At 35.3% G+C, this 26803-nt stretch overlaps 1 protein-coding gene across 1 annotated transcript in view; it reads left to right on the forward strand.

Moving 5' to 3' along the window:
• Positions 1-652: 652 nt before the first annotated feature.
• Positions 653-26803, forward strand: part of LOC149082622 (protein jagged-1b-like) — a 124014-nt gene continuing 97863 nt past the window's right edge. Inside the window, exon 1 of the mRNA XM_089235887.1 lies at positions 653-1846. Within this exon, the coding sequence (XP_089092013.1) occupies positions 1448-1846 (399 nt within the window). The 5' untranslated portion in view covers positions 653-1447. The remainder of the gene's footprint in view (positions 1847-26803) is intronic.

Raw genomic sequence — 26803 nt, forward strand, 5'->3', positions numbered from 1 at the left:
AAATGTTTCAAATTTGGTTATAGAGTTATTGTTTCAAACTTTGTAAAAATAATTATTTCAAATTTTGTAAAAAATAATTGTTTCAGTCAGTTTGTTTAAAAAAATTGTTTCAAAGTTAGTTTAAAAAAATTTTTCAAAGTCAGTTAAAAAATATTGTTTCAAACTGTTGAAATGCTTGTAAAATGAAATTTAGTTTTAGAAATAAAACTATTCCATTGAAATTTTTTTTCATTTTTCAGAAATTTTCTTAAAAAAATTAACTTTTACCGAAAGTTAAATTACTAACAATTCCGATAACAAGTTGGAAAAGTGGGAGTGAGAAAGACAACAGTACAGCAAATCACAAAGCAGTGGGCGTGGCTATAGATAAACCGAAAACGAAACTCTCTCTGCAGCACGCCAAACACACGCGCCAACTCGGGGAATCATCCCACAGCGATCCATCGCCAACAAGCGGTCAGTATAATCTCCGCCGGTTGAAAAAAAAGTAGGCAAGGGAAGCCAAGCACATCTCTGTTTTTTCGGTTCCTTTTTTTTTTTTTCACCTCCCCCTTTTTCTGGTTAATTTGGCAAACTTACTGGTGCTCAACTTCTCCCCTCTACGGAAAGAATTTCCAGTCGCTCGCTGTTGGTCAGGCAACCCCGACTACTTATTGAGTTTTGAAGGAGCAACCGAAGAAGCCGCATCATCATCTCCTTCGCTCTCTGTCTGTGTTTCTTTTTAACTTTTCGAAAGATATCCTTTCTTGTGTTGTTTTGTGGTTTGGTGTGTTGTTGTGTGCGCGTTTTTTTTTTTTCTTCAACTTTCTCAAGCAAGACGTCTTGGAGTTTGTTTCTTCCCCTCTTCGAAGACCGCTACAAACATAACATCGTCGTCTTCAATGATTTCTTCAATCGGATTACGATGACATTTTTTTTAAGATGACAACATACCATCGGAAGATATTCTTAGACGTCCGCTGATATGCGTGGATATTTTTGACGGATTGGCTGGGCCCCTGGGTTTCTTTTGTAGTTGTTGTTTTGTTTTGTTTTTTTTCTTGTTCAAAACTTTAAAGAGAGATTGAAGAGTTCGTCTTGTGTGAAACCCGCTCGTCCAGTTCTGGTGGAATTTTAACAAGACGGTGCGGGTTTTTTTTTTTTCCCAGTCTTGTATTTTGGGGCCGTTTTGATGGCCGTCCGTGGCTACCTTTTTTTTGGATAGCATTGATTATTATATCCTCGAAGAGGTTCGATTATTATTATCTTTCTTTGAATAGCGGTTTTGGAGGAATATCGATCAATGATGGGATGATCCGTGAAGGGGGGAAAAAAAACACTATCGGTATCATTTATTTATTTACGTTCAAGTAATGCATCTCGAAGATTGTCGTAGACCTCGTTCTCGCTGATGATGATGATGGTGGAAGACGGCGAATTTACCAACATCGGAGAAAGCGATTAAACGATGAAGGGTTCGAATTCCCGCAGAAGACATTTCTCGACCTGTTGTTCGCTGGCGTCGTTGATGTTGCTGTTCGTGGTGGTAGACCGGGCGGCCGCGTCCGGTTCGTTCGAACTCGAGGTTCTGGGGATACAGAACTCCAGGGGGGAACTGTCGGACGGTACGTGCTGTGGCGGTGGTGCCGACGACGACAGGAGGGTCGAGGAACAACACACGTGCTCGACCATGTGCAGGACATCGTTCAGGTTGTGCCTCAAGGAGTATCAGTCGCGTGTGAACTCTGCGACACCCTGTACATTTGGTAACATTTCTACTCCCGTCGTGGGCGGGAACTCCTTTTCCATACATGCCAATCGTAGTCACCAGGTAGTACTGAGGCTTCCATTCACCTTCAGGTGGACGGTAAGTTTACTCTTTTTTCATTTAATTAATCTATTTGTGTGTATTCATTTTATTTTCCACGATCATAATCAAGTTCGATTTGTCAAATTTTGTAATTGCTCTTGATGTACATTCACGTCCACAGAAATCAGTGAAACTTCTTTGAAAACCCTCTGCAGGGCTTATTTTTCCCGAAATTTTTCTCACATGATAGATCACCTCTATTAAGGGGACATGTATTAGAATGGCCAATTTTCAGTAATTCTGAAGAATGGGCATGGCTATCTCAGCAAAATTTTCTAGCTATATAGTATCTTTAAAGATGAATAAATAACAATAATTCTTAACCCCTCTATGGTCCCGTGTATATTTAAATATAAACGGTAGATACATGATCAAAAACTATTTATAAAAATTTCTTTTCTCTTTTTTTTTTTGGTATTTTAGAAAATACATTTTTTAGTGTTAATTTCAGTACAAAATACGGCTGTATAAATACAATACTTTTCTTACTAAAAAGAGTTTATTCCCAGTCTGTGCCTTTTTTTTTCTCCTTTTTTTTAAAAACTGCTGAAATTTTGCGTTTTCAGTGATTTATAAAATCGCACCAAATTGAAGGAACATAAAATGCATCGTTAAAAACAATTCAACTTTGCTATGCATGATTCTATCTGTCATAAAAAAAATTCACCATAATTTAATAACTGTATATTTCACCCTTAATTAATCATTTAAGCTAATTAAAAAAATCCATTCTCATTAATTAAATTGCTATGTTGATGTATTCTTTTAATTAAAAATATGTTAACTGCACAAACTAGCATCCGTTTTTTAAAAAAAAATAAGAATTTTTTCTGGGGTCGAACCATAGAGGGTTAAATACATTAAAAGTACCAGAATAAAGATGTTATAATTCGTATAATGATCTCTCATTAACCACATATAGTGTACTGAGAATATCTATTCAATGCCTGGCAAAACAAAAAACACATTAAAAGAAGTGAAGGGATGATATGCCACATTCTTATATATACACAGTAATAATAATAATTTATTTACTTGCATATAAATCATTGGCCTGTTACAAGACAGGCAACACCACGAGATTGCACAAAAATGCATCATAATTAAAGAAATCATAATAACGTGTCATAATTTCTTGTATATATGTATAATATAACAAGCATAAATTCTTAATTTTGCGCGTTTTTTTAAATGATACGAACAAGAAATATTCCATAATACTTATGCATTGAAAATTTTTACAATAGAAAAAAAAATATATTATAAATTCTTTTATAACCCTTAAAATGATAAAATAATCAACGCATATTAGGGTTAAAAAATAATAATTCTAATATGTCAACATTATTTCCTGTCTACAATTCCGCATTGTTTCAGGAACATTCCAAAACAGACAAGAACGATTTATGAATTGTTATTGATAGCACTAAAAGGTGGAGGGAAAAAACAATAGTATATCACTCTATTTCTGTTCAAATAGTTATCATTTATGTTTTGTACATAGATGCCTTCCAAAAAAATATTAAAGAAAACGCGGAAGAGATCGATAAATTGATCAACATCGATGACCTTAGCTACCAAGTTATGAAGGTGGAGAACATGCATAAATGTCCTGAGAAAGAGAAAACAATACATGACATCGAATACAATAGGATTCGGATGCAATCCATCTTCGCCGCTTAAGTTCTCTGAAACTTCAATGCATATAAATCTGCCCATAAACAAAAACTGTATGAGTATTATTCATATAATACATCATTTTCGTAAGAAGTACGGCTACTTACTAACATATTTGATATTCCTTTTTAATTATACTTATATTTATATTTCAAGATACGGGAACATTCTAGTAAAAGACTCGAATATCAAAAAATATATATAAATGCATATGTATTTAAAAAAACTAGATGGGTAAAGTGAAGGCTGGTACGGCCTAATGACCCTGAGAACGGTCTTGTAATTTTCTATGTTTTTGTTTTTCACCATTACTAGAACTGTTTTCCAAATAGAATTTACGTGAGCCCAAACTGCGAAAGAATCAAAAACCCTTTCGTCATGTCATGTTCTCATGTTCACTCAAATGTAGGTATTAACGCCTTAGTCCAGCCTTCTAGCCTCAATTAAACGCTATTCTGGGTCGCATTGGGAGAAGAAAAGCTGTTTTTCGGCTGCACTTAGAATGCAAAAGGTAACTTTGAGATGAGCACACTTTGAAGTCAAATTTGTCATTCCAAATGAGAAAATGAGCAAAAATTATTCTTCTTCTACTAAATGACGAAAGTCACTTGAAATTTACCCGAGAAAAAGCATCGAGTTATATGAAAAATATTTGTTTATCTTAGTTCGAAATCGTTTGTTAGATCGCATTCGTATCTGTTCTAGCCCATGGACAGTATATGAGTAGAGAGTATGAAGTATATGAATTAGAGAAATATAATACTGTAGTTTGAAAACCCTAACCGGAGAGACATGACAGAATATGACAAGAAAGCATAAGATTGTACATCCAGCATGTCATACGTCGTTTTCACCCAAAATCAACTGAATATAAATTACATATAAAACCTCGAATTTTTCCGCAAAATTTCAATATAGACCTATGTTACTTATTTCAGGAAGGGTATCAAAAAATAATAAAAATTCTACGGATGATTCTAAAATTACAATAAAATATAGAAAAATATCAGCAAAAAAAGAAGACATTAAATTCCTCAAATTCAAATTACTCAAATAAATTAGAGCCTTTGTTTGTTCGAATTTCACTCCATAATCAGTGCTTTCAAAGAGGTTGAGACTAAGGCTTTATTCAAATATTTTTTTAAGGGATGGGCGCATTTTTTTTGTCGTTTATCAATTTGTTATTGGACACCGATGTACAGGGTGTTTCATGAAGAGTTTCCGAAACGAATAAAAATAATATTGATACTAAAATACTAATAAATACCACTATAAGTTGATCATAAAATATGATAAAAATAAAATGTGAAAAAAAAATCAGCAAAAAGAAGAGGGAAAATTGAGTTGTGTTAGTCTTATTCCCGTAAAATGATATAACCATGTGAAGCTAATTATTTATGTAAAATAAAAATTCCTATACTGGCATCAATCTAAAACAAAAAAAATATTGATTAGAAAAATCTGCGCCTGCCTATTTTGTACCAGAAAAGATACAACCTGCAAAATTTAAAGGAAAAATTCGTAGCGATTTTGATAGTGCAAGTTCTAGTAGTAGTGAAATGTGCGTTTCTGGGCCATAGAAGCTCCTATATGGGAGACGACGAATATCTCTACTACTATCACATTTCACTACTATTCTCCCATAGAGGCTTCTACGTACCAGAAACGCACATATCATACAAATTATGATAGTAGAGAAATTCGACGTCTCCCATAGGAGCTTCTACGGCCCGGAAAAACGCACATTTCACTACTTACTAATTGTAAATATTTTTTTCCTCAAATGTCGAGATAGTCGGAAGAGTGGCGAATATATCAATTATAAATATCTCAAAGAATGTTCTCAAACAATATTACGGAGTACATTTCTGTCGTTATAATAGAAACGCAAATCTTAAAAACTGGCTCTTTTTGAGGGAGCATTTCAGATAAACTGTTAGTTTTTATTTTCCTCTTCATTTTTGTTTTACTGAATTTACTCCGAGCAAATTTTCATTTCCAACAAATGTTCTTCAAGTTTTATTACATTTCATTTTGATTTTAGAACTAACCGTAGGGCTTTCATTTTACTTTCATTAACTCCCATGGAGTTATTATGATCGGCCGAATTTACTGACTGAATTTTCATTTTACTGAATTGACGGGCTGAGTTTTCATCTTACTGAATTTCAATTGAACTAATTCTTTAATTCTCCACTTTTTACTAAGCATTTTTATATTTAATTTCAATTTTAGAACCAACTTAGAATTTTCATTTTTTTTTCTCCAGACATTTACGGGAAAATCCCAATATAAAATAAAAATGCAAGATATACAGAAAAGTGGATGTTGTGTGAAGAGGCTTATTTTTTTGTTTGGAAAGATGTTTATTTATTCTTTTTTAGAAAAAGACGAATCAACATCTTTCCAAAAAAAAGCATCTTCTCACACAATATCGTTTTCTGTATATCTTGCATAAACAAGTAGAGACCAACATCATGTCATATAAAATTAAAATTTATTTAACACAGTGTAAAAATATCATCACTATTTTGAAAATAATCAATATTTTAAATTGCACTCGGTAAGGTTCGTGACGAAAACATTATGGAAGTAAATTACGTATAAGCCCGTAAAATAAAGCTCAGGCAATTTCCAGCCCAAAACATGCCCGAGTCATTTCGCCCTGTATTTTCATGTGGAATGTGCGGCAACATCTGTGTGAAGAGAATCCCGATTTCTTTCTTTTTATTTTTATTATTATGATGGTTCGTTGACAAGAAGCTACAGGTGCGGGAAACTGAACTTAGTACTTTATGTTGTGGCTGTTCCATGACCTCTCTTCAAAATTCTTTCTCTTTCACACTGACGTCCTTTTCACCGAAAAAATGGAAAAAAAAAAACCTCGTCACAATTTTCCATTCACATGAAAAAAAAAAAAGGAAGAAGAAAATATCTCAACATCTCTAATGTTCACATGCGTATAATTGCATGGCTTTCGTTTTGCTTGTTATTACTACACTCTACTTATATTATAAGTTCCTTTTCCCATGAGAATATTTCGACTTGAATCGATAGACGAATAAAAAGCTATTATGAAATTGTTTTTTTGTGATTAACTGTTAGTTCCCAGGACGGACCCGAAATAAAAATTAACTTCCTGGATAAAGAAAAATGGAATTCCCGTGCAGACTATGCAGATTTAATTTGAATATATCATTTTAATAGAATATACGTTTTCTTTTAGAAATAATTCAAAGATATATGCGGGTATTTTTAGAAATGTGAAGAGCATTGTCCATTGTTTAAAATATATGGTGATTATAATCGAAGTTCCGTTTGAAAATTTTCTGAAATAAGAGTTATTAATCAGTATGTTTGGAAATTTCACGTGAACCTGTACTAATAAAATTTCGTTTAGTGAAGGGAAAAGAAAATAGTTTAAAAAAAAAATTGTCGTCAAAAGATGGTGCCGTATTACTGTTCAAATGCGATTCCAAACTTATAGAAGCATAATTTATCTTCAATCATCACTTTTTGATGTGAATCAATTTTTTTCCCATACCATTATTCAGAATTTTATCTTTTCAAACTGATGAAGGAGGATTTTATAAATTCGATAATTATTTGATATTTTAATAATCGTTTATATTTTACAATATTTTTTTCAAATTATTTTTTTGAATTGAAAGATTTGAATTTCTAATACAATTGAATAATCGACGTAGTTGAACCCAAAATTGCCAAAAGTTCTTTTTACAATTTTTGGGTTCAACTACATCGATTATTCAATTGTATTATCTAACCCAAAAGGTAATTCATTTCTATTTGAATTTCTTTATACTCGCATATTATATCTATTGGTTCATATAGAAGGGAATATCGGAATTACATCATAATCATTCACTTACTTAAGAAATTTACTTTCCATTTTTATAAATTCTAATTTTCAAAATACGTCATTAGTGCGTTATTAGTTATTAATAAGTTGATTGTGGGAAAAACATTGTTAAAATATTCATAATTCGTTGTTACGACGTCGACTGTTGTGAATACACTGTCAATTGAGATTTCTTTAACCTTCCAAATGATTTTATAGTTATTATCGTTTTATAGATTTTCACAGCAAAATCTATACTTTTTGACTGATTTCCGAAAATTTATACTAAGCAAGACTGAGAATTTTCATTGTCATGTCTATTTTAGAACTATGTCGAAGATCAACAAACATCCAAAATATTCAAATGGTTTCTCAACTTCAACAATGTCTTTCAGAATGTTTACTATGATTATCGCAATTCTTAAATGATTCTAATTTCTGATTTTAATGCACTTTTTTATGGAGAAAACTCGGACAGCAGCAGTAGCTATTTCTGCTAATAACTTGATAACATTTCATGTTATTTATTTATCAATAATATCAGAATTTTTCCACATCTGATTCAATGTTAATATTTCCAATAACCCGTTTCAAGACAAACTGACATAAATGAATAGGATTCAGCTTTTAATCAAAGTATTGCTTAGCACCAGGACTGTATTTCATGCATGTGCAACATTTTCAATCACATAGGACGGCAAAATTTGGGGAGCGGTAAATTTTTGAATTGCAATATCCAGAGATGAAGAAATCAATCATGATATGTAACCGACTTATTTACACGTAGGTGCTAGTGTTAAGGGGACACATGATTGTTAAGAACTCACAAGTCATGTGCATTTATTATTTCGTAAATTGATTAAACAAAAGTAGATTCATTTTTGTGTTTGAAACTTTGTCATATGTGTTGTTAGTGTTCTTACAATTGATCATAAACTTTTTAAAAAATATCTCATATATTTCTATGTATGATTTTTGAAGCAAATTTTGCACCTTTAGAAACACAGGTGTCTTGCGAATGAGTTATTTTCTACTTTAGAGCTCTGATTTTTTTATTTGTATGTAATTTTGTAATGAGAGAGAAAGATAGAGAACCTCAGTTTTTGTATAATTATGAATCAACGTTTTTTTTTAAGTTCAAAATCGTAATTTTGCATTTCAATCTATTGAATTTTCAACAGCGGTCCCAATAAAAAGCCACACATAACGAGATTTACAAAGGACTACTACATATTACAGTATAAAATCCCTCTTAACGAAAACCCCTCAGATGCGATCACCCCTCTTTCACGGCCGAATAATAATTTCCACTCATATAATAAGAGAATGCATGCCAAACTCCTGACTAACGTTCACACCCTCTTTTACGGAGGAAATTTTTTCGTCCCGACGGTGTCCGCAGAAGAGAAGTTTGACTGTATCATCTTTTGCTTGAGATACGATACACATTTTGAAGCAAGACATTTAACTACACTGGCGTGAACACCTGATAATAGAATATGGTAAGGAAAAAAAAAATCTAAAAAATTCCCACAAGTATAATTTCACAAACCGTAAAACAAAATTAAGTGCTGTTCTATCAGGGAAACCAAATCTAATACCTAAAAAGCATACATAACATCACTATAAATAAGAACCAAAAAGAAAAAAAATCCTCACTCGTTAAAATTGAATACAATGGCGACATACACACACCAGAGAACAAAACAAAAGAGTATACGGTGGGGTTTAGTATTAAAGATGAATTATTTATAAACTCGCGCAAATTCAATCTTCTCTTTCAATCTCAATTCCTTGGCTTGTTGTCGAAATTCCATTCTCATGGGTATTTTCTCTCTCTCTCTCTCTTTTATATTTTATATATATTATTTTATCTGATCCCGACATCGTAAGTTATTCAACACTCTTGAGAATAAGAAGGAAAAAAATGGTGCTAGTGTATTAAGGTAGTATGTATAGGAAAAACAAAAAAAGGGGAAGCCATGCCAAGCGTAAAATTTTGCCCGTTGGCTCTGTCAATAAATAAACGTGGATAAGAATGAGATAAGAAACAAAAACAAAATAAGAAATTGAAAATGGCTTCTGGCCATCTACGATGTCTTGATGATACCGATTCCCTTCCTTTCCGTAACACCGTTATCGGATAGCCCCGACGACTGTCTAAACTGCTGACACTAAATGGCGAACGACGATGGCTATTCCGGACAAAAAAAAAAAAGTAATAAAGCTATTTTGCGGTAAAGAAAAGAATATGTGGTAATAAAATACCGCAATGTGTTCTTCTCTTGACATAATTATCAGATTTTTTCCCCCCTTCCAAATATATTATCATTGATAACGATAACGTAATGGCTGATCGCGAGGACATTTAATATGATGATCTTCGAGTATGAAATGAATACGAAATATGGAGAAATGCAAGAATTTTCCCGTGATTATTATCAGCTGGAGGCTTACGAAAGGTGGTCCCCCCTTAAGAAGTTATTGAGAGGTTTGGATGAGTTTTAGATCAGAGCACACGTTAGGTCAGAGTTCCACAGACTTCTTACAGAAGGCATCTTCACCTCGTTGCTCGCGAGCACCACGGTGCTTGCTCCCTGAAATACCCAGAGTGCTCGATGCTCGTGTCCGATTTCGTGTTCGCGAGCACTTGATCAACGTTGCAATTAAACACCTTGGAGGAATTGCATTCAGCGATTGAAATCATTGTCACTTTATTCATTCGTACATGTTGTACTTGCTTTAAGGGTACTCTTCTTTTGAAGATGGGCACAGGCAGTGCTCGCGACTGAAAAGAGATTGAAGACTTCTGTCTTAGAGGGTTTCAGAGGTGTGTTATTAGCTTGGATGAGAAAACAAGTCATTCATTGTTTTTACATTGCTTTATACTGAATCTTATTTTCCAAAGGAAGTATGTGGGGGTCTGTGATTCCATCTTATTGTCACAAAAGTTCCACGGTACGCAATACGGCGAGAACTCCTACATTCCATACAGGCTCAACCCATGGTCCGCGTTTAGGCTTTCGGAGTCATCTGAAGGTTCCTACGATCTCAAACCAATGAAAAATGAGTCAACTGGCACGTTTCCAGATCGCTTAAGTGTCCACATCACTGGAGTGGCCCGTGACATATTCCTAGAGCACTCGAATGGCTCGTGGGTATCACACCACATTTATAGATATTCCTTTCTCCTATTTTCATTTTGATATAAACAATATTTCCGTGTCCAAACGGTAAAAGGCATTTCTCAAATTATTCAAAGACGTTGACAAGTATCCCAAAAAAAATTTTATTTAGGGACTTCGAAATCGATATGAATGCGAAATCTCAAGCATAAAACACCAAGTCAAAAAATTTCAATCGACCTTCTCGTCAATACCCGAACACATTTAAACCATCTCTTATATAATCGAGAGTATTTGTTTCTCTTAAATATCGAGACGTTTATCACGAAAAAAAAAATATATATATATATAAGAAAAAATTTCTCTATCAATAGTAATACATAAAAAAAAAAAAAAAAAAAAAAGAAAACCTTACATTCCGATATACGCGTCGATGGCAGTACGTGCTCATTAATCCATTAAGTGTAATTTTCGATGAGCAAATTGGGCTATTAAACTTGAGTAGGGCTAGTAGTAGTGGAGGGACTCGCAGATTTTTATAGCAGGGCTTTCAAGTCTCTAAAAAAAAAGAAGCAAAAAAAAAAAATCCTCGCCCCACAATCTTCTTTTTCTCCTTACCTCACATCTTCCAAGGAACTTGGCCGGCCGTTCTACCACACAGTCATCTACTATCTACCTATCCACAGAGTGGTCATGAGCAGACCGAAAAAAGAATTTAAAAGAAGAAAAAAAAAAGCCTATAATAAATCAGGACCTGCATTCAGTAGCGGCGATTACACACACATGCAAAGAGTTTTTCTTTTCTCGTGAAGGAATTCCTGTCTTCTTTTTTTTTTTCTATTTTTACCTGTCTTTTCCATTTCTTCTTTACCTATTTTCTTATATATATATTCTTCATGCCCCCCCCCCCCACAAAACTTTTAAGAAAGAAAGTAAGAAAGAAAGGACCACCCTTACCTGCCTACACTCGTGGCCCTTCCATCCTTAAAGGAATGTTGTTATCCCCTTAGTAACAGGCTCTCTCTCTCTCTCTCTCTCTCTCACGAAATCAGGTGTGGGGGAATTTTTATTTTATATTATTATTATTGTTATTATTATTATTTTAAGTTTCTTAGTGTAATGAAAGGGGTAAAGTATTATTCTTATTATTTTTCGATTTTTTTTTTTTGGGTCTAAAGTATGTGTTATGATTATTTATTTATTTTGACCCCCGTCTCTTCTTGGAAAATTGAAGTTGAAAATGGTGTTTTTGAGTTTTCTGAAAATATTAGAATTTTTCTTTAATTCGGGAATTGTTAAGATAGCTTTTTTTTTGTATATGGGATTCCATGAATTTTCAGTAGTGTGTTGTGTGTGTCTGAAAATTTAAAACTGTTTTTGTTACGATCCAATATACGGGCACGGGTTCGTAAATCGGATTGTTTTTAATCCGGGATTGTCACAGTATAAAAATTTAGTATAAATATCGAGTTCTAGATTTTTTTTTATAATTTAGTTTAAATATCTAGTATAAAAATTTTCAAACCATATCTTGCCGTATTCCCGTATTTTACTAGACATTTTCGTACTTTCACGCCGTTCCGACTGCTGTTATTACAATTGTTCCGTTTTCTCCTTAATTGAACTTGTAATTTTCAGTTAAAGCGTGAATGAAGATAGTATTCACAACTTATAAATTATATTATCATAATGCTACTTTTCATTTCCCGCACTGTTCAGCAATTTAATAATCAGAAAATTTGTCCAAAATAGCATTTATTTTATTTATTCATTTATTTTTGGGTAGAATTAGTGATATTACTTGTTTATGATCGCAATTTTTTGTCGATGAAATATAGTTGCACCACGTATGAGGATTTAGTTTTTTACAACAATTTCCTAGTTTTTTTTATTCAGTAGCGATTGTAACTAAATTATTAAGTCTTCCCGTGAACTACCCGTGCAATCGTCGTGTACCAACTCAAGTCCGCGAACCACAGCTTGAGAAACGCTGTGCTGCAGCACTTGGTGGAACACTGTGCCGAAGTTTCTTGAGCTCGAGCATGAGTGTCACGAGATATTGAAAATCCAATTCTAAAGCAATTTTCTCCAATCTTTGTACAGCTGCGAAACGGTAAAAATAATTGAACAATGTAGCGGACCGGCGAGAAATAAATAAATGGAAAAAAATAGTTTGAGGACCGACACAAAATAAGTAAATAGGAGAAATAATTTCCAGATCTACAAAAATAAAATATAGGAGAAATAATTTGCGAAGGTTTTTAACAACTGGCTATTGCAGAGATGAATTTGTGGAAAGAGGTAAAATTGAACTTACTTTGTGGGGAATCGAACTGACGTCCTTTCAATTTCCGGGTAAACGCCTCCCAGATCACTAGACCAGTGTTTCTTAACCTTTTTTTGCCTGTGGCCCCCTTTGAAGCATATTTTTTTTCTTGTGGCTCCCCTGTCTTACCCAGAGTCTTCAACCCCCATCTGGAAGCAAGATCCTTTATACGTGTTGAATTGATTTTTTCAGTAAATTTATACTGAATGAAAATTTTGCAAATAAGATTGGCCTCCGGACCACTGACCTAGAATTTATTGAACTCCCCGCTTATCCGAGTTCTATTCAGGATCGTCTCAACATCATGGGGCCCCTCTAGGCAAAGTGATGCTATGGTAGTCCCATACTTAGCCAGAAATAAACAGCCTACATATTTCCTACTTATTTTCGAAATTTATTATACTATACAAAATATCATGAGGGATGGGGTCGCTTACGAACATGAGACCCTGGGCATGTCCTCTCACAAAAGTGGGACTGACAGAGCTGCAGCCCGGGGCCTGATATGGTTTTCATCATTTGTTTTTTCACTCAAAATTTAATATGGGGGGGGAGGGTTCTGTGAAAAACCCCATTCTAGGGAACCTGCTGTAAAATGTAGGTGGTGAGGCCTGGGTGGGTCCATGCCCTAAGACGGTCCTGGTTTTATGGGTGGTTTTGTTGGATTCTGTGTGTGTATAGTCACTAATATAAAAGCTTTATTTCTTCACACCTTAATTTTTCTTCTCAGCTCTCTGCAGCCCTCCAAACCACCTGTCATGACCCCTTTCTCCATTTTCTTCCGTGGTCCCCTTGAAGTATCCCAGTACCACTAGGGGGGCCATATGGCCCCCGGTTGAGAACCACTGCACTAGACTACAAAAACAACGAATCTCTCAATCTTTCTAGGGCATTCACTCGGAAAATGAAATGACATGGGTTCGATTCCCCTCAAAAAGGCAGTTGAATTTTCTCTCTTTCCAAAAAAAAAAATTCATCTCCACAACAGTCAGTTGTTAAAAACCTTCGTGTGTGTGAATAACGAAGAGTAACGTCATCCTTTCAGAAATAATTTGTCAACTGGAAAAAAAATGTAAATAATATATCTGAGAAAAAATTTACGAATCAACCCGGTAAAAAGTAAATAAATGGGAATTAGACCCTATAACTTGCAGACCAGCAAAAAAAAAAAATGAACATAACTCACAGCTACACAGTTAAGCCAGTAATGAAAACCAATCTGAATAGTCTAATATTTAAAAATAAATCTCAAATTACGTATGTAGTGACTATAGGAATTGGTCGAAATGTTTCACGGACAGGTAGAAAATTCTCACAGATCGATTGGTCCACGGACCAGCGATTGAAGAACACTGTTCAAAAAGATGAGGCGTAACGGAAAATATTTTGGAAATCCCTGACATAATAATCATTTTTTATATGAATAGCATTTCTCAGATCCAGACCGTGAAAAGAACTAAAGAGGAAACCAACTGGAAAAGGTCAGTTCCGATGATTGTTCTTGTAGGAAAAATCCCATGATTCTTTTCCTCGGATTAATTTCCCCTATCGATCATCCCACTTCATCATCTACGGATCATTGTAAACATTTTCAACATAAATTGTATCCAAACGGTATTTTTAGAGGACAAATATTTCGCTTCCGTGACAGTTGGGTCAAATCGGAAGTGACATACGAGGTCTAAAACCAGAATTTGATTCGAAACTGTTTCCCAACATCTCATTGAATGTGACGCCATACTTCAAGTGATGTCTTCGAACAACAATAATAATATGGTAATAACAATAATAAAAAAAAAATTACCATTCTCACCATGCTGATCGATAAACAATAGCCCTTTATGCCGTGACGTGATTCGATTCGGTTGTCAGTCGCTTTTTTTTGTTGTTGTTGTTGTTGTTGCTGCTGCTGTTTTTATTTACGGTGTTATGCAAATTCAAAAACAATGCATTACGTCATCGGTAGCCCGAACGAAATGATTACCGCACTTACAAAACAACAACAATAATTAACAATCGATTCTCCGATCCATTCGTCTTTAAGTGTATGGTCTTTTCTTTCTGTCTCTTTTTCTCGCACGATTAATGATCAATTAAGGGTGTAATTATCGTATTTTGTTCTTTGTCACGAAAGATTGTAAATCGTTGAACTGATCGCATAAAAATGCATTGACGGATCTCTCTCTCTCTCTCTCTTTCTTGTCATTAAAACAGCAAACAGATATAACGGAACAATCTGATGTGAAACACGTATGCAAATGGCAGACTGAAAGAACTCCTAAACTCCGCGTTTCGGACAATGGTGCTGTTGCGGGTCAATGACACATATATAGCTTCAAAAGTTTTCAGTCATCATTAGAATACTCAGAGTCCGTTCTTCAAACTCCTAGATTGGAAATTATCATTCCTTGCACAACTTACAAAGAGTCTCATTCACTGGAATGAGGAATAATGTGGCAGGCTTTTCCTAAATCTGCAAGTGTTTGTTGCTTTTCACCAAAGTCTAAGATTGATGTCTTGAGTGCGAGTAATCCCCACAACGCGAAAAATAGAGTGAAAATATAGTCTTCTATTTTTTTGAAATAGTGAAATCTGTCTAAGTCAGATAACTACGGCTCTCCATTGAAATTTATCCGAACTAGACATACGTCAAACTTGACTAGTTTTGGTGCATTAACGTAGAAAGTGGGTGATTATTGGATACAATTTTTAATTTTTTTTAATTGTTCTAATTTAAAAGATAACCTAAAACCTAGTGTTTTTTAGACAATTTGGATTCTTATTAGTGGCATTGAAGGAAATGCTATTTCAGAAGGGTGATATTAAATAGTCAGGTAATATGGAGTAGAGGGGTCAAAATGAAGAAAACTGCTTAAATTCATCAAAAACAAGATTTAATGAGTCTATGAAAATGAAAAATGAAAATTTAATGTGTTTTTTTTAATAGTTAAAGATTGTGTTGGTGTCATTGTTTCCGTTTACTACACTCAAAGATACAATGTGTCTCACCTACCCCCAGAACAGTCAAGGTGGGTCGTCAGAGGACAGGACACACATTATTCCCAGACTTCTCCTCTTCTATCTTCCTAAACTTCCGTTTTCAAGAGGTATTTTAGCCCGTAACTCAGATTGATTCTTATAATATTTCATATTACCCAACGTGCCATGTTTGAAAAAAAAAATAGCGTCCCATCTCTAACCGGAAAGAATCGCTAAAAATGTGCACAATTTAATAAAATGCAACTCTTTCATGTGCACAGTGCTTAGTTTCAAATTATTGGGCACATTTCCAGTAATTAATGAACGATTTTGAAAACTTGGGTGAGCAAATTTCTGGAAGTAGAGAAACTAATCTTTTATAGCAGACGTAATGATGGTCGCTTGGCTGGCATTTTCAATAGAGCATCATGGGGATACATTTCTGAAGTAGTCTATCTCTGTGCCATTTGGGAGCTTACCTGGAGGCAAATTGATTCCGATATATTCCTTACTTCCCAACTAATTCATTTATTCCTGCACTTCTTATATTTGCAATTTAGAGTGATTATAAATATCCAGATTTGTTTATCTCAAGGCAGGAACCCATTATAAAAAACTCATCGAGATCAGATTTCAAACAATTTCATGAATCACTGGCATTCCCTGAACAATTTTAACTTTCGATATTTAAGAGAAACAAATACTCTCGATTATATAAGACATGGTTTAAATGTGTTCGGGTATTGATGAGAAGGTCGATTGAAATTTTTTGACTTGGTGTTTTATGCTTGAGATTTCGCATTCAGATCGATTTCGAAGTCCCTAAATAAAAAATTTTTTGGGATACTTGTCAACGTCTTTGAGAAATGCCTTTTACCGGTTGGACACGGAAATATTGTTTATATCAAAATGAAAATAGGAGAAAGGAATATCTATAAATGTGGTGTGATACCCACGAGCCATTCGAGTGCTCTAGGAATATGTCACGGGACACTCCAGTGATGTGGACTTACACTGCTGGACACTTAAGCGATCTGGAAACGTGCCAGTTGACTCATTTTTCATTGGTTTGAGATCGTAGGAACCTTCATGTTTTCAATTTTAACTTTTATCCCCCAACATAAAAATTAAATTTTAGAATTTCTTGTGGTAGACCAGACAGGTTTCTGGATCATTATCGTTGATTGTTACATCCATATTCGTATTATTGTTACCTTTTATTTAATTTCATCCTCCAAATGCCTCGGGGCGGAGATATGGGGGGGGGGGGCAAAGCGTCAAAGGTTGAGTCGACTGATCTAATATATATATGTATATATAAATTGACATCATCATCGTGCCCCCCCCCCAGACTTCCAAGTCTATCTTCGCCTATGCTCATGACACAACCTGGCGATATCTCTTCATACCATAGCGCAAAACACGGTTTCCAAAACTTTTTGTTCCATCGCCCCCTTTTCAAAATTTTTTCATTCTCATCGCCCCCGAACTCAAGTCAACCCATAGGATCCTATACTAAATTCAAAGCTTCTACTGCCCCCCCCCTGAACTTTTGCATCACCCCCCCCCCCCCCAGGGGACGATATTGCCCACTTTGGAAAACACTGGCGTAAAATATTTAAAAATTTAAAATTTTTTCATTCAGTTGTCACATAGTTTTATGTACCTATTTCTGTACTTTCCACCTAATTCCAATTCCATTCTCGAACACTAACCCCCTTCACCCCCTAAAGAAAAATATAAAGCAGAGAAAATGTTTAACAGAACTTATTTACACAACACTGATCCTGGGAAAAATAAAAAATAAAAAAAAAAACAAGTAAAAACTAGTAAAACTCATTAAAATATTAAAACTCTCTCTCTCGCACGCAGTATGAAAACAAATTCCTCGCACAACAGCCAGCAGCCACCCACCCGCCACCTACTGTGTTACTCCAGTAGCGTTCAACAGTGTTATAATACAAAGATCCAAGCGAGTGTAAATATCACAAAATAATCCTTCCATTTGTTAACTGCCACCGCTGCTGAGCAAGAAGGTGTTAAAGTGGAAAGAAAACAAAAGAACACAATAGAATTGACATGAAAAATAACAATAAGAGAGAGAAGGAGAATAAAAAAAAAGCGAAAAAGAACAACAATTACTTTGTTGTAAAGTTAAATACCATCAAAGTCTTTTCTTCTTCTTCTTCTTCTACTTTAAATTGCATAATAATAATAAATGAAATTCGGTACAAGGAGAGAGAGAGAGAGAGAAAATGGGAGCTATTTTGGCCGTTCTTTTTCTACCTTTTTCATTGTTCTTAACATCATTTTAGGTTTTCACTTTTGACAAGAAAATGACGGTGCCGACATAAACGAGCTATAACAGAAATAATCTATTTCTCTCTCTGTGTCTTTTATTTTCTTATCCTTATTTTTTTTTTTTTTTTCTCCTTTGAAAGCTGCGAAATCATCGCTAATGGTCTTTTCTTAAAGTTGTTACATCGTGAATAATTGGCAGAAGAAAAGAGAGGTTATGCAAGGGATGAGAGAGAGAGAGCGAAAAAGAAATGATAATGGCTTTGAAACGCCTGTGACTATAACTACTGCTACGGTTTTTATACACTGTATTAAAGACTACACCACGTTAGGGGGTTTCTTTCTTTGAAATTATTGTCCAAGAAATTTACTGGGTTATATAGTCGTGGATGATATTATTTTGTGGGTTTCTCAATATACTCGGCAGTAATTTCGATATAAGTTAAGTTCAATGGCCAGTGTCTTGTCATGTGGTAGTTTTTTGGGTTTTGATCACGATTGAATAGATGGAATTTTGAGGGGGAAATGGTTGGGCTGATGCAGTTTGAATTGGTCGAGTCTGCGTTCATAGGATTTTTTTTTATCTAAATGAATTAGTGTTGACTTCATCGTTCGTAAAAAAAATTTGTGGTTTATCCTCTTCGTTCCAAAGGATATGATGGCATTCCTCCAAAAACGGTTGTAAATGGTTTAAAATGGTTTTAAGGATTCTTTTTTCAAGTTCAGACCGGAGTTGCACGCATGTGTACCTGACTCCAATGGTCCTAGTAAAGATATCGACCGAAATCAATTAATTTATTATATAATTAATCAAGTTTTTTTAAAGGAATGAAATTTTCTTTTCAAGGGATATTTTTACATATCGTCCCCTTCATGCCAGAAGCACGAATGTACAAGTTTTCACTTTTGGGGTTTATCAGCTGGTCGGATCCTTCATTTTGTTGTCTAAGTTTTGCCAGAAACGTGATGATTAACCCCTATTGAAGAGCATTTTACTAAGCATTTTAGGGAAATGGCACTCACAGAATAACATGGGTAGATTAAACATTAAAGGTAAATTCAAACGTATAGCACTTAATTTCATTTAGATGCTAGGTTTTTTTTAGTTCTTTAATGGCAATTACGTGCGGCCCGTCCAAAGCTACGGTGATTTTACGATTAAATTTTTTTTTCTTCGATCATTGTTTTCTTAATGTGAATTGGCGAACACCATCATGTACTGTATATTACGTGAGAATAGCAATGATGAGAGAAAAAAATCATTCAGTGAATATCAAAAACCAGTTACAAAGACTTTTAATGAACATTTAGAGTGTACTACCATTAAACGAAATTATCCATATTTAAAAATAGTGTAAAACTTCAAGCTGACATAAAATTGTAATTATTATTACTATTATTTTCCAGTTGAATTTCGAAGGTCAAGTGGAATGGTTGAATAGTTCCTATGACATGATGGGGGCCACGAACCGGGAAATGATCGAATAGAAAATGCGCTTATGAATTATAAATTTTATTGACCCCAATCCTTTGAGTCAACTCACAGTATAAAGCCCATTCTTCGCAAATCCGGACTATCCATAACGGGGCATCGTCCATTCAAGCATTGATTAGCCTATACTGTATTCATTTGGTCAACTCACTTGAAGGCAAGGGATTTAACGCCTTTTCCCCGGAGAACATAAAACTCAAATAGGCAGAAAATTAAAAATATTGTTGAGCTGCGAAACCTCGGGACGGAAGAAACCCATCGATCATCGTTAAATATTTAACGAAATATTTTGGCCGCGATCGAAAACTCAAAAAAAAAATATCCAAAATTCGATTTTGTGGTAGCCTACACACATGCGTACGGACAGACTGGCCGACTGTTATTAATGATGATGGACTCCTACAATACCAAGTGTTGCGCGACGGAGAAGGGGCCCCAATATAGCCACCTACACTCCTGGGCTTCGAATTGAATGGGACGTTAAATTTTTGTCCCTCGTCCCACAGGACGACTGTGGAAATTTATCATCTGAAACGATCTCGCCTGAAAAAGGCATCGAACAAAATGGTAACTCCTGTTGGTTGGACCGATAACAATATCGTCTCGTGGGCCTCATAATCATCGTACCACGTAGTACAGGGGCGTTACTTAACACACGTACACCTTGGTACGACATCCCTCTCTCTTTCACCTACTACTTTTCAGAGTTCTCCCCCCTCCCAAAATACAATAACCAGCCCTGGTGTACTGGGGAAGCTATTTATTATCCCTCAATGAATTCATTGGGTTGTATTCAGTGCTAGTATGGAGGAGAGGAAAAGGCTATTTTAATGGTAATGTAGACCGTGGTGGGGGGGGGGACCAAAAAGGGTTATGATCAACTCTTGTTTATGTATAGTACTCGGTACTATAAATTGATAGGGTACTCAACATTTTGGTAGGTTTTTCTATACCGTATAACAGGTGTTTTTATCTTTGCGCTTCGTTCGAAATGGCTTGTTTTCTATAAGAGATCTCGGTACGCATAGGCGTACGTAGTATTTTCTCAAGCGGGGGGGAAGTAATCATGTCCTTTTTTTCCGGAGGGGTTGGTTCGTTCTTTACTGCAAGAAAAGACACTGAAATTTTGGGGCATTTGGGTACGCCAGTGCCGGTACGGTTCCCATAAAGTGTTTTTTGCAGTTTATATACAGGATCGGTTCCGATTGTAATCCCGACAGCAAAATCCTGACAAGAGCGAAATCTCGATAGACAAAATCCCGACAGACAAAATCCCGACATTCGAATGTTTAGCAAAATCAAAATCTCTACATGCCGAAATCCTGACGGACAAATGTCCCTACATGCGAAAATCCCGACATTACCTGAGAATTCAATTCTGAGAACAAAATCCCTGCACGCAAAAATCCTAAAGAAACCAAAATCCCTACTTGCCTAAATCCCGAGTTACCAAAGTTCTGAAAAGATCGAAATTCCGAAAAAGCTAAAATTCTGACATGCTACAAAATCACAAGAAGATCAAATTCCTGACCAGCGAAAATCCCGACAAGACTGAAAACTCCGTCTTGTCAAAAAATGAATTTCATTAAAAAAAAATCTTATTAACGGTCTTCTTTATGTAGGCTTTTCGGGATTTTGGCTTTCGGGATTACGACCCAGACTCATACTGGACAGCCGATGATTACAAATATTATTTAGACACAATATAGATTCTGAAAGCAACCGCATGTAGCTAAAGGAAAACAATATTTGTGAGAGAGAGAACCACACCTTTTTTATCTCAAATTCAATTTCGGTTAATTACAGTAAAAAATGGCGGATATTATTTAATAGATGCCGGGATTTTCTTGATAGAATTCAATTTTGATTATATGTTTCCTGAATACTTGTCTGTGGGAACGAAGCGTGTGAATAATTGGATGCGATTCTAGTGTATTTTGTTTTTATCGGATCGCGTTCTCTGGCAAGAATTCACGTTATTTTAAAGCGGCGTTTGCTATTCTCACGACCTTTTTACACGTTTCCCATTTCTATGCAATTCGTTATAAAAGGTTTTTTTTATTTAATATGAGGACTGAATGTATTCATGTCTAGTGATTTAATGAATATGGTTTTAGATCGTTGAACTCTTCTCCTGAGAATATTCGCGCGTTTTTTATGGCATTTACTACTATAATAAATGAAAATTATTTCCCTTGAATTTCGTAAAAAACAGTATTTTGAGATAGAGGAAGGTATATTCTACATTAATAAACAGCCGGAAATTTTCGCTTGATGGTAGAAATATCCGGTGCTCACTATCCGAGTTTTCCCTAAATGGTCCACAGGGAATTAAATCAATTTTAAAGAATAATGCATGTTCATTGTGTGTAGAGAGAAATTAAGTTTTTAGGAATCATTTCTAATCGAAGCGAAAGCTTCGAAATCAATTTTTCAAGTCAAAATTCAATAATGGAGTTTTCGACAATTTATGGCATTATTTAAATCGACTAGATCTTGGTTTTTTTTGGCAAAAGGACCAATTAAGTCAAATTGTGCCAAAACAAATGACCATATAAAAATAAGGTGACATTGTTTAAGTTCTGAAAAGTTTTAAAATGAAATGTCATACCATGTTTGTATATAGGGGTGTTCAAAAATGTTGAGTCAAATTTTGAGAGGTCGCAGAGAACATACTTAGATCATCTTTTTTTTTTAATCATGAGGATGCCTGAGCAAAAGCGTTACACAACGTAGAAACAGTCATTTCGCTCACATAAAAACAAAGCGTCAGTATTTGCATACATCGCCAGTTGGTCCTTCGAAATAAAGATGGTCTAAATTCTGAAAGTGATATATAACATCAAGAAAACATTTTTGTAGTAATGAGAAGTTACGGAACGTTACGTCACGAGGGGACGCGTGAGAAAAGAAATATACATGATTGAATGAATCTGTTAATGAAAGAAAGTAGGCTTTTACATGGCCTGGAGTTCACAGGAATATTCAAACTTATCGGGCTGTTAAGCCGTGATCGAAGATTTCCATCAGCATGGGAAAAGCCAATAGGAACAAACTGATAAGAAAACTCGACCACGGGGCATAACAAACAGCCCTGAAACTTTGAATATTCCTGAACCTATTAAAGAGTTTGGTTCATCTTTCTTGAAACACATTGTATATCCAATAGGCCTCTATAACCTTGTATATAGAGGGAGTGGAAAGGGTGAATTCCCTCTCCTGTGTTCACGAAAAAACAATTATATTACTGGCATAGCCGGGTTGGTAGAGTTAGAGGAACCCCCCCCCCCCCCCGAACACTATGAAACCATCCCCTCTCGTTCAAAGAGCCTTTATTATGAATGCATCGAACATTAGAACTTGCGAAGATCGATCAAAATTGCAGATTTTATTGAGAACGCATCAAAAAGACAGGTGGAAAATCAATTACAAATACGTCATGGCCAATTCACAAAATGTCCAAACTTTGGGCATCGGCAGTAATATTTATACACATAATAATAAGCTCAACATATAAGCTCCGAATTCATAATTGAACCGACATGTTTAAGAAGGGAATGAAGACCAAAAAAAAATGACAAAATTACTTTTTACACTATACAGCAATGGTGCTCATACTCATAGGCGGAGATAGACTTGTAAGTCTGGGGGGGGGGCACGATCTTTATTGCTGGGGGGGGGGGCAGAATGTTGATGATGTCAATTCATATATACATATATATACATTAGATCAGTTGACTCCACCTTTGACGCTGGGATGCCCCCCCAAGCCCCCCCCCCGTATCTCCACCCATGCTCATACTTTTGTCACCCGTGGATCTTCTGCCCAATTATGGTTCCCCCATGGCTTCCCAGAAGAAAGAGGGAATTCGGTAGATATTTACACTTGTAAAAGAATCACTCCAAAGCTTAAGTAGGAACACAAATGAATATCTCCAGCTCATCGCTACGCCCCTGACAAAGGTTGAGGATGGACTCTATGAAATACTGCTATAAAGTATATCAGCTTCGCTCACGTTTAGAGCGAAGCTACGAGAAGGGGGAGAAAAACAGTACCTAGAGGCAGACATGGAACCAAAAATTTTTTCTTGGTTATTAAATGAAACCACTACCATTTTTACGGTACTTTTCGATTTCTTAAAACATTGATTATTATGACTTATTCCCTTCTTAAACCTGTCGTTCAATGAAAAATCTGGACTCATGATTTTCATTCATATTCGATTCCTATTCGATTGCTTTTTTTTTTTTGTTGCATTATAAGCTGACGGTATATTCCGTTCGTAATTTCAAATACGAATCAAGACCTATGAGAACCACACACAAGGCACGCCATTTCACACAATAACTGTTGGAACCAGCTTCGGCAACCATCTTCAATCCACATCCTATATAATCAATTTCAACTATAGATGCAATCCGCAAACCTCCATCATCCAAATATTCTTCTACATTTTTCCCATGGACCAGAAACAAGTTTTCGCTGGGCATATCGTGGGTGCTGGATAAAAACCCAAAAGAAAAATCCCAGCTCTTTTGATGCCTAGAGTTATTACGCGTATGTGATGAGAGGCGTAGGCCATCAAAAAAAAAAAAATTTTTTTTTCTTTAATCTTCCACATATTATTATTATTATTATTTCTTATTTGCTCAGGTGTCTGCCGCGAGCAGCATACAGCGATCCTGAAACATTCATTCTAGAGCTCCATTGATTACTAAAAAATATAAGTACGAAGAAGTAAAGAGTGAGAACCCCCCGAGACCCCCTGTAGTGATAGAATCATTAAAAAGTCACTGAAAAAGAGTAGGAAGAAAGTATTTGTTTTTTCATCTTGGCAACTCTTTCTTACCTACGCCTTCTCAAATCAGATCAGTAGAAATAATAATGAAAAGAAATGGCGACTTAATACATTCTTTTCGAAATCTAAAGTGATGTTTGTACTCCCGTGTTTGTTTGACCTTCTGTATATACAACATAAAACAATACAATCATTACATAGGGCCTTAAAACAAACGTACTTTCTAATTACATCACTGTATTTACTGTCTGATATTCTGTGTATTTTGTTTTCTCACAAGAAAAATCTCTAGAATTTTTGACGGCATGTTAATGGCTTTGTTTGATATCTCTCCTTCTGTCATATGAATTGGAAATTATTATTGTTGTTGTGTTGTTATTCAGAGAAAGGCAGTCTGATAGTCTGATCCTTCGTTTTTATTTTATGGAAGTGATTGAGTGATTGTGGATCAATCTAATCTTTGGTTCTGTAGTCTGTAGGTATTGTTTGAAATACTCTTTAACGTTGGAATTTATTTAGAATGGTGTTTTATTTGATTCGGAAACATTTTATTTATCAGTTTTTATTTATTTCAGTTACCACAGTAGTGTAAAAGGTTGAAAATGTGTTTGATAAGCAGTAGTTCGTCAGAGATTTTCTTCAAGGCAGTCATGGCTGATCTGATATTGCATCATGAAAAAACTCATATCGTGAGATCTATCAAAACCATACCCTTCCTCATGTAACATTAGCACTCCTATAAAAATCAGTTATCATGTTACAGAGTAGTGTATTCACTGAATAATAAAGTGCAAGACAAATAAAGCTCCCGGCCATTCGTGTGTTGTGTAACATGTTTATCCTGAATGAAATATTTGCTTGCAATTTGAAGCATTTTTAGCTGATACTTTTTACTCGTGGCTTTGATTACTTGCAATTCATTTTTAAGGGGAAAAAGTCACACATTTTCATTACATGAATTTTGATACAATCGACGCTCGTTATAACGACCCCACCAGGGGCGTAGCCAGAAATTTCGTTCGGGGGGGACCATTTTCAATTCGGGGAGGAACCAAACATTTCGGGGGGGGGGACCAGACTCCCCAGTCCCCACCCTCGCTACGCCCTTGGACCCTACGTTACAGCGACCATTACAAATTACAATCACGTCCGGTAGGAAAAAAGTCCCAAATGTTTTCATGGAAGGACTATCATTTATGTTTTACTTTCGATATAACGACCCTCCAAATATAACGTCTGTTTTCAATGCAATGAAGGGAGTCGTTATATCGAGCACTATGGTGGCCTTTTAAAGCGTACAGTGTTCATGGCTTTTCAAAGCATTCTGCTGGACCATTGCTCGTAAAAATGTTCTGCTGTATTATGGCCTATTAAGGCGTACGGAATTATTATTATTTCTTATGAGTCAGATTTTTGTTTTGCGTTTTGTTGAACCATGGTTTTAAACATGTCCTAACTGGATCGTGGCTTTTCAAAGCGCTCTGTTGGATGTATAAAAGCGTTCTGTTGGGTGTAAAAAGGCGTTCTGCTGGGTGTATAACAGCTTTCTGCTGGACCATGGCTTGTAAAAATTTCCTGCTTGACCATGGCTTGTAAAATATGTTCGACTAGACTATGGCTAGTAAAATACGTTCGGCTGGACCATGGCTTGTAAAAATGTCCTGCTGGATCGTGTTCTCTTAAAAATTAAGGCGTTCGTGGCCTTTCAAAGTGTTCTGTTGAACCATGATACATGAACCATTGTGCTGTGCCCTGGCTCATCAAAGTGTTCTGCTTGGCTCTATGACTTGTAAAATCATTCTGCTGGATTATAGCTTTTTGAAGCGTTTTCATTTATCAAAGGTTTTGAAGACTATGGTTTTTAAAAGTTAATCATGAATTATGAGTTATTTTTACAAAATTTTTAAGAACATTTTTGTGTTAAAGTGCATTTCATGCCTTCTGGGGTTATTATTATTATTATTATTTAATCGTTTTAATAACAAGCTCTTCTGGACCATAGTCTGTAAAAATTTCAGTTAATCCATGTGTTAAAAAAAGCATTCTGCTGAGTCCTCCACCTTGCAAAGAGCAAGACTTCATGAAAGCGTTCTGTTTTATTAAGGCTCACCGAATTTTCATCAAATCCATTTCTCAGAACATAAGTCCAAAAAAAACCTGAAACTAAATATCAATTGATCATTGATAAAGAAAAAAATAAATAATTGGAACCACAACCTTGGTAATAATTGAACCACAAAATTATTAATCATACGGCAACCCACGTTAAAATCCGGATATATCTAGATGATTGAAAATCACTTCCACACACACACACACATCAAAAAATCAACATTTACCAATTGACATATGTTAATTCATGAACACACGATCTTACGAAAATCCGTGAGAAAGAAAGA

This window comes from Pholcus phalangioides, unplaced genomic scaffold, assembly GCF_987345545.1.
Source record: "Pholcus phalangioides strain wild (caught in Gottingen) unplaced genomic scaffold, Ppha-v1.0 ptg000009l_1, whole genome shotgun sequence".
NCBI lineage: Eukaryota > Metazoa > Arthropoda > Arachnida > Araneae > Pholcidae > Pholcus > Pholcus phalangioides.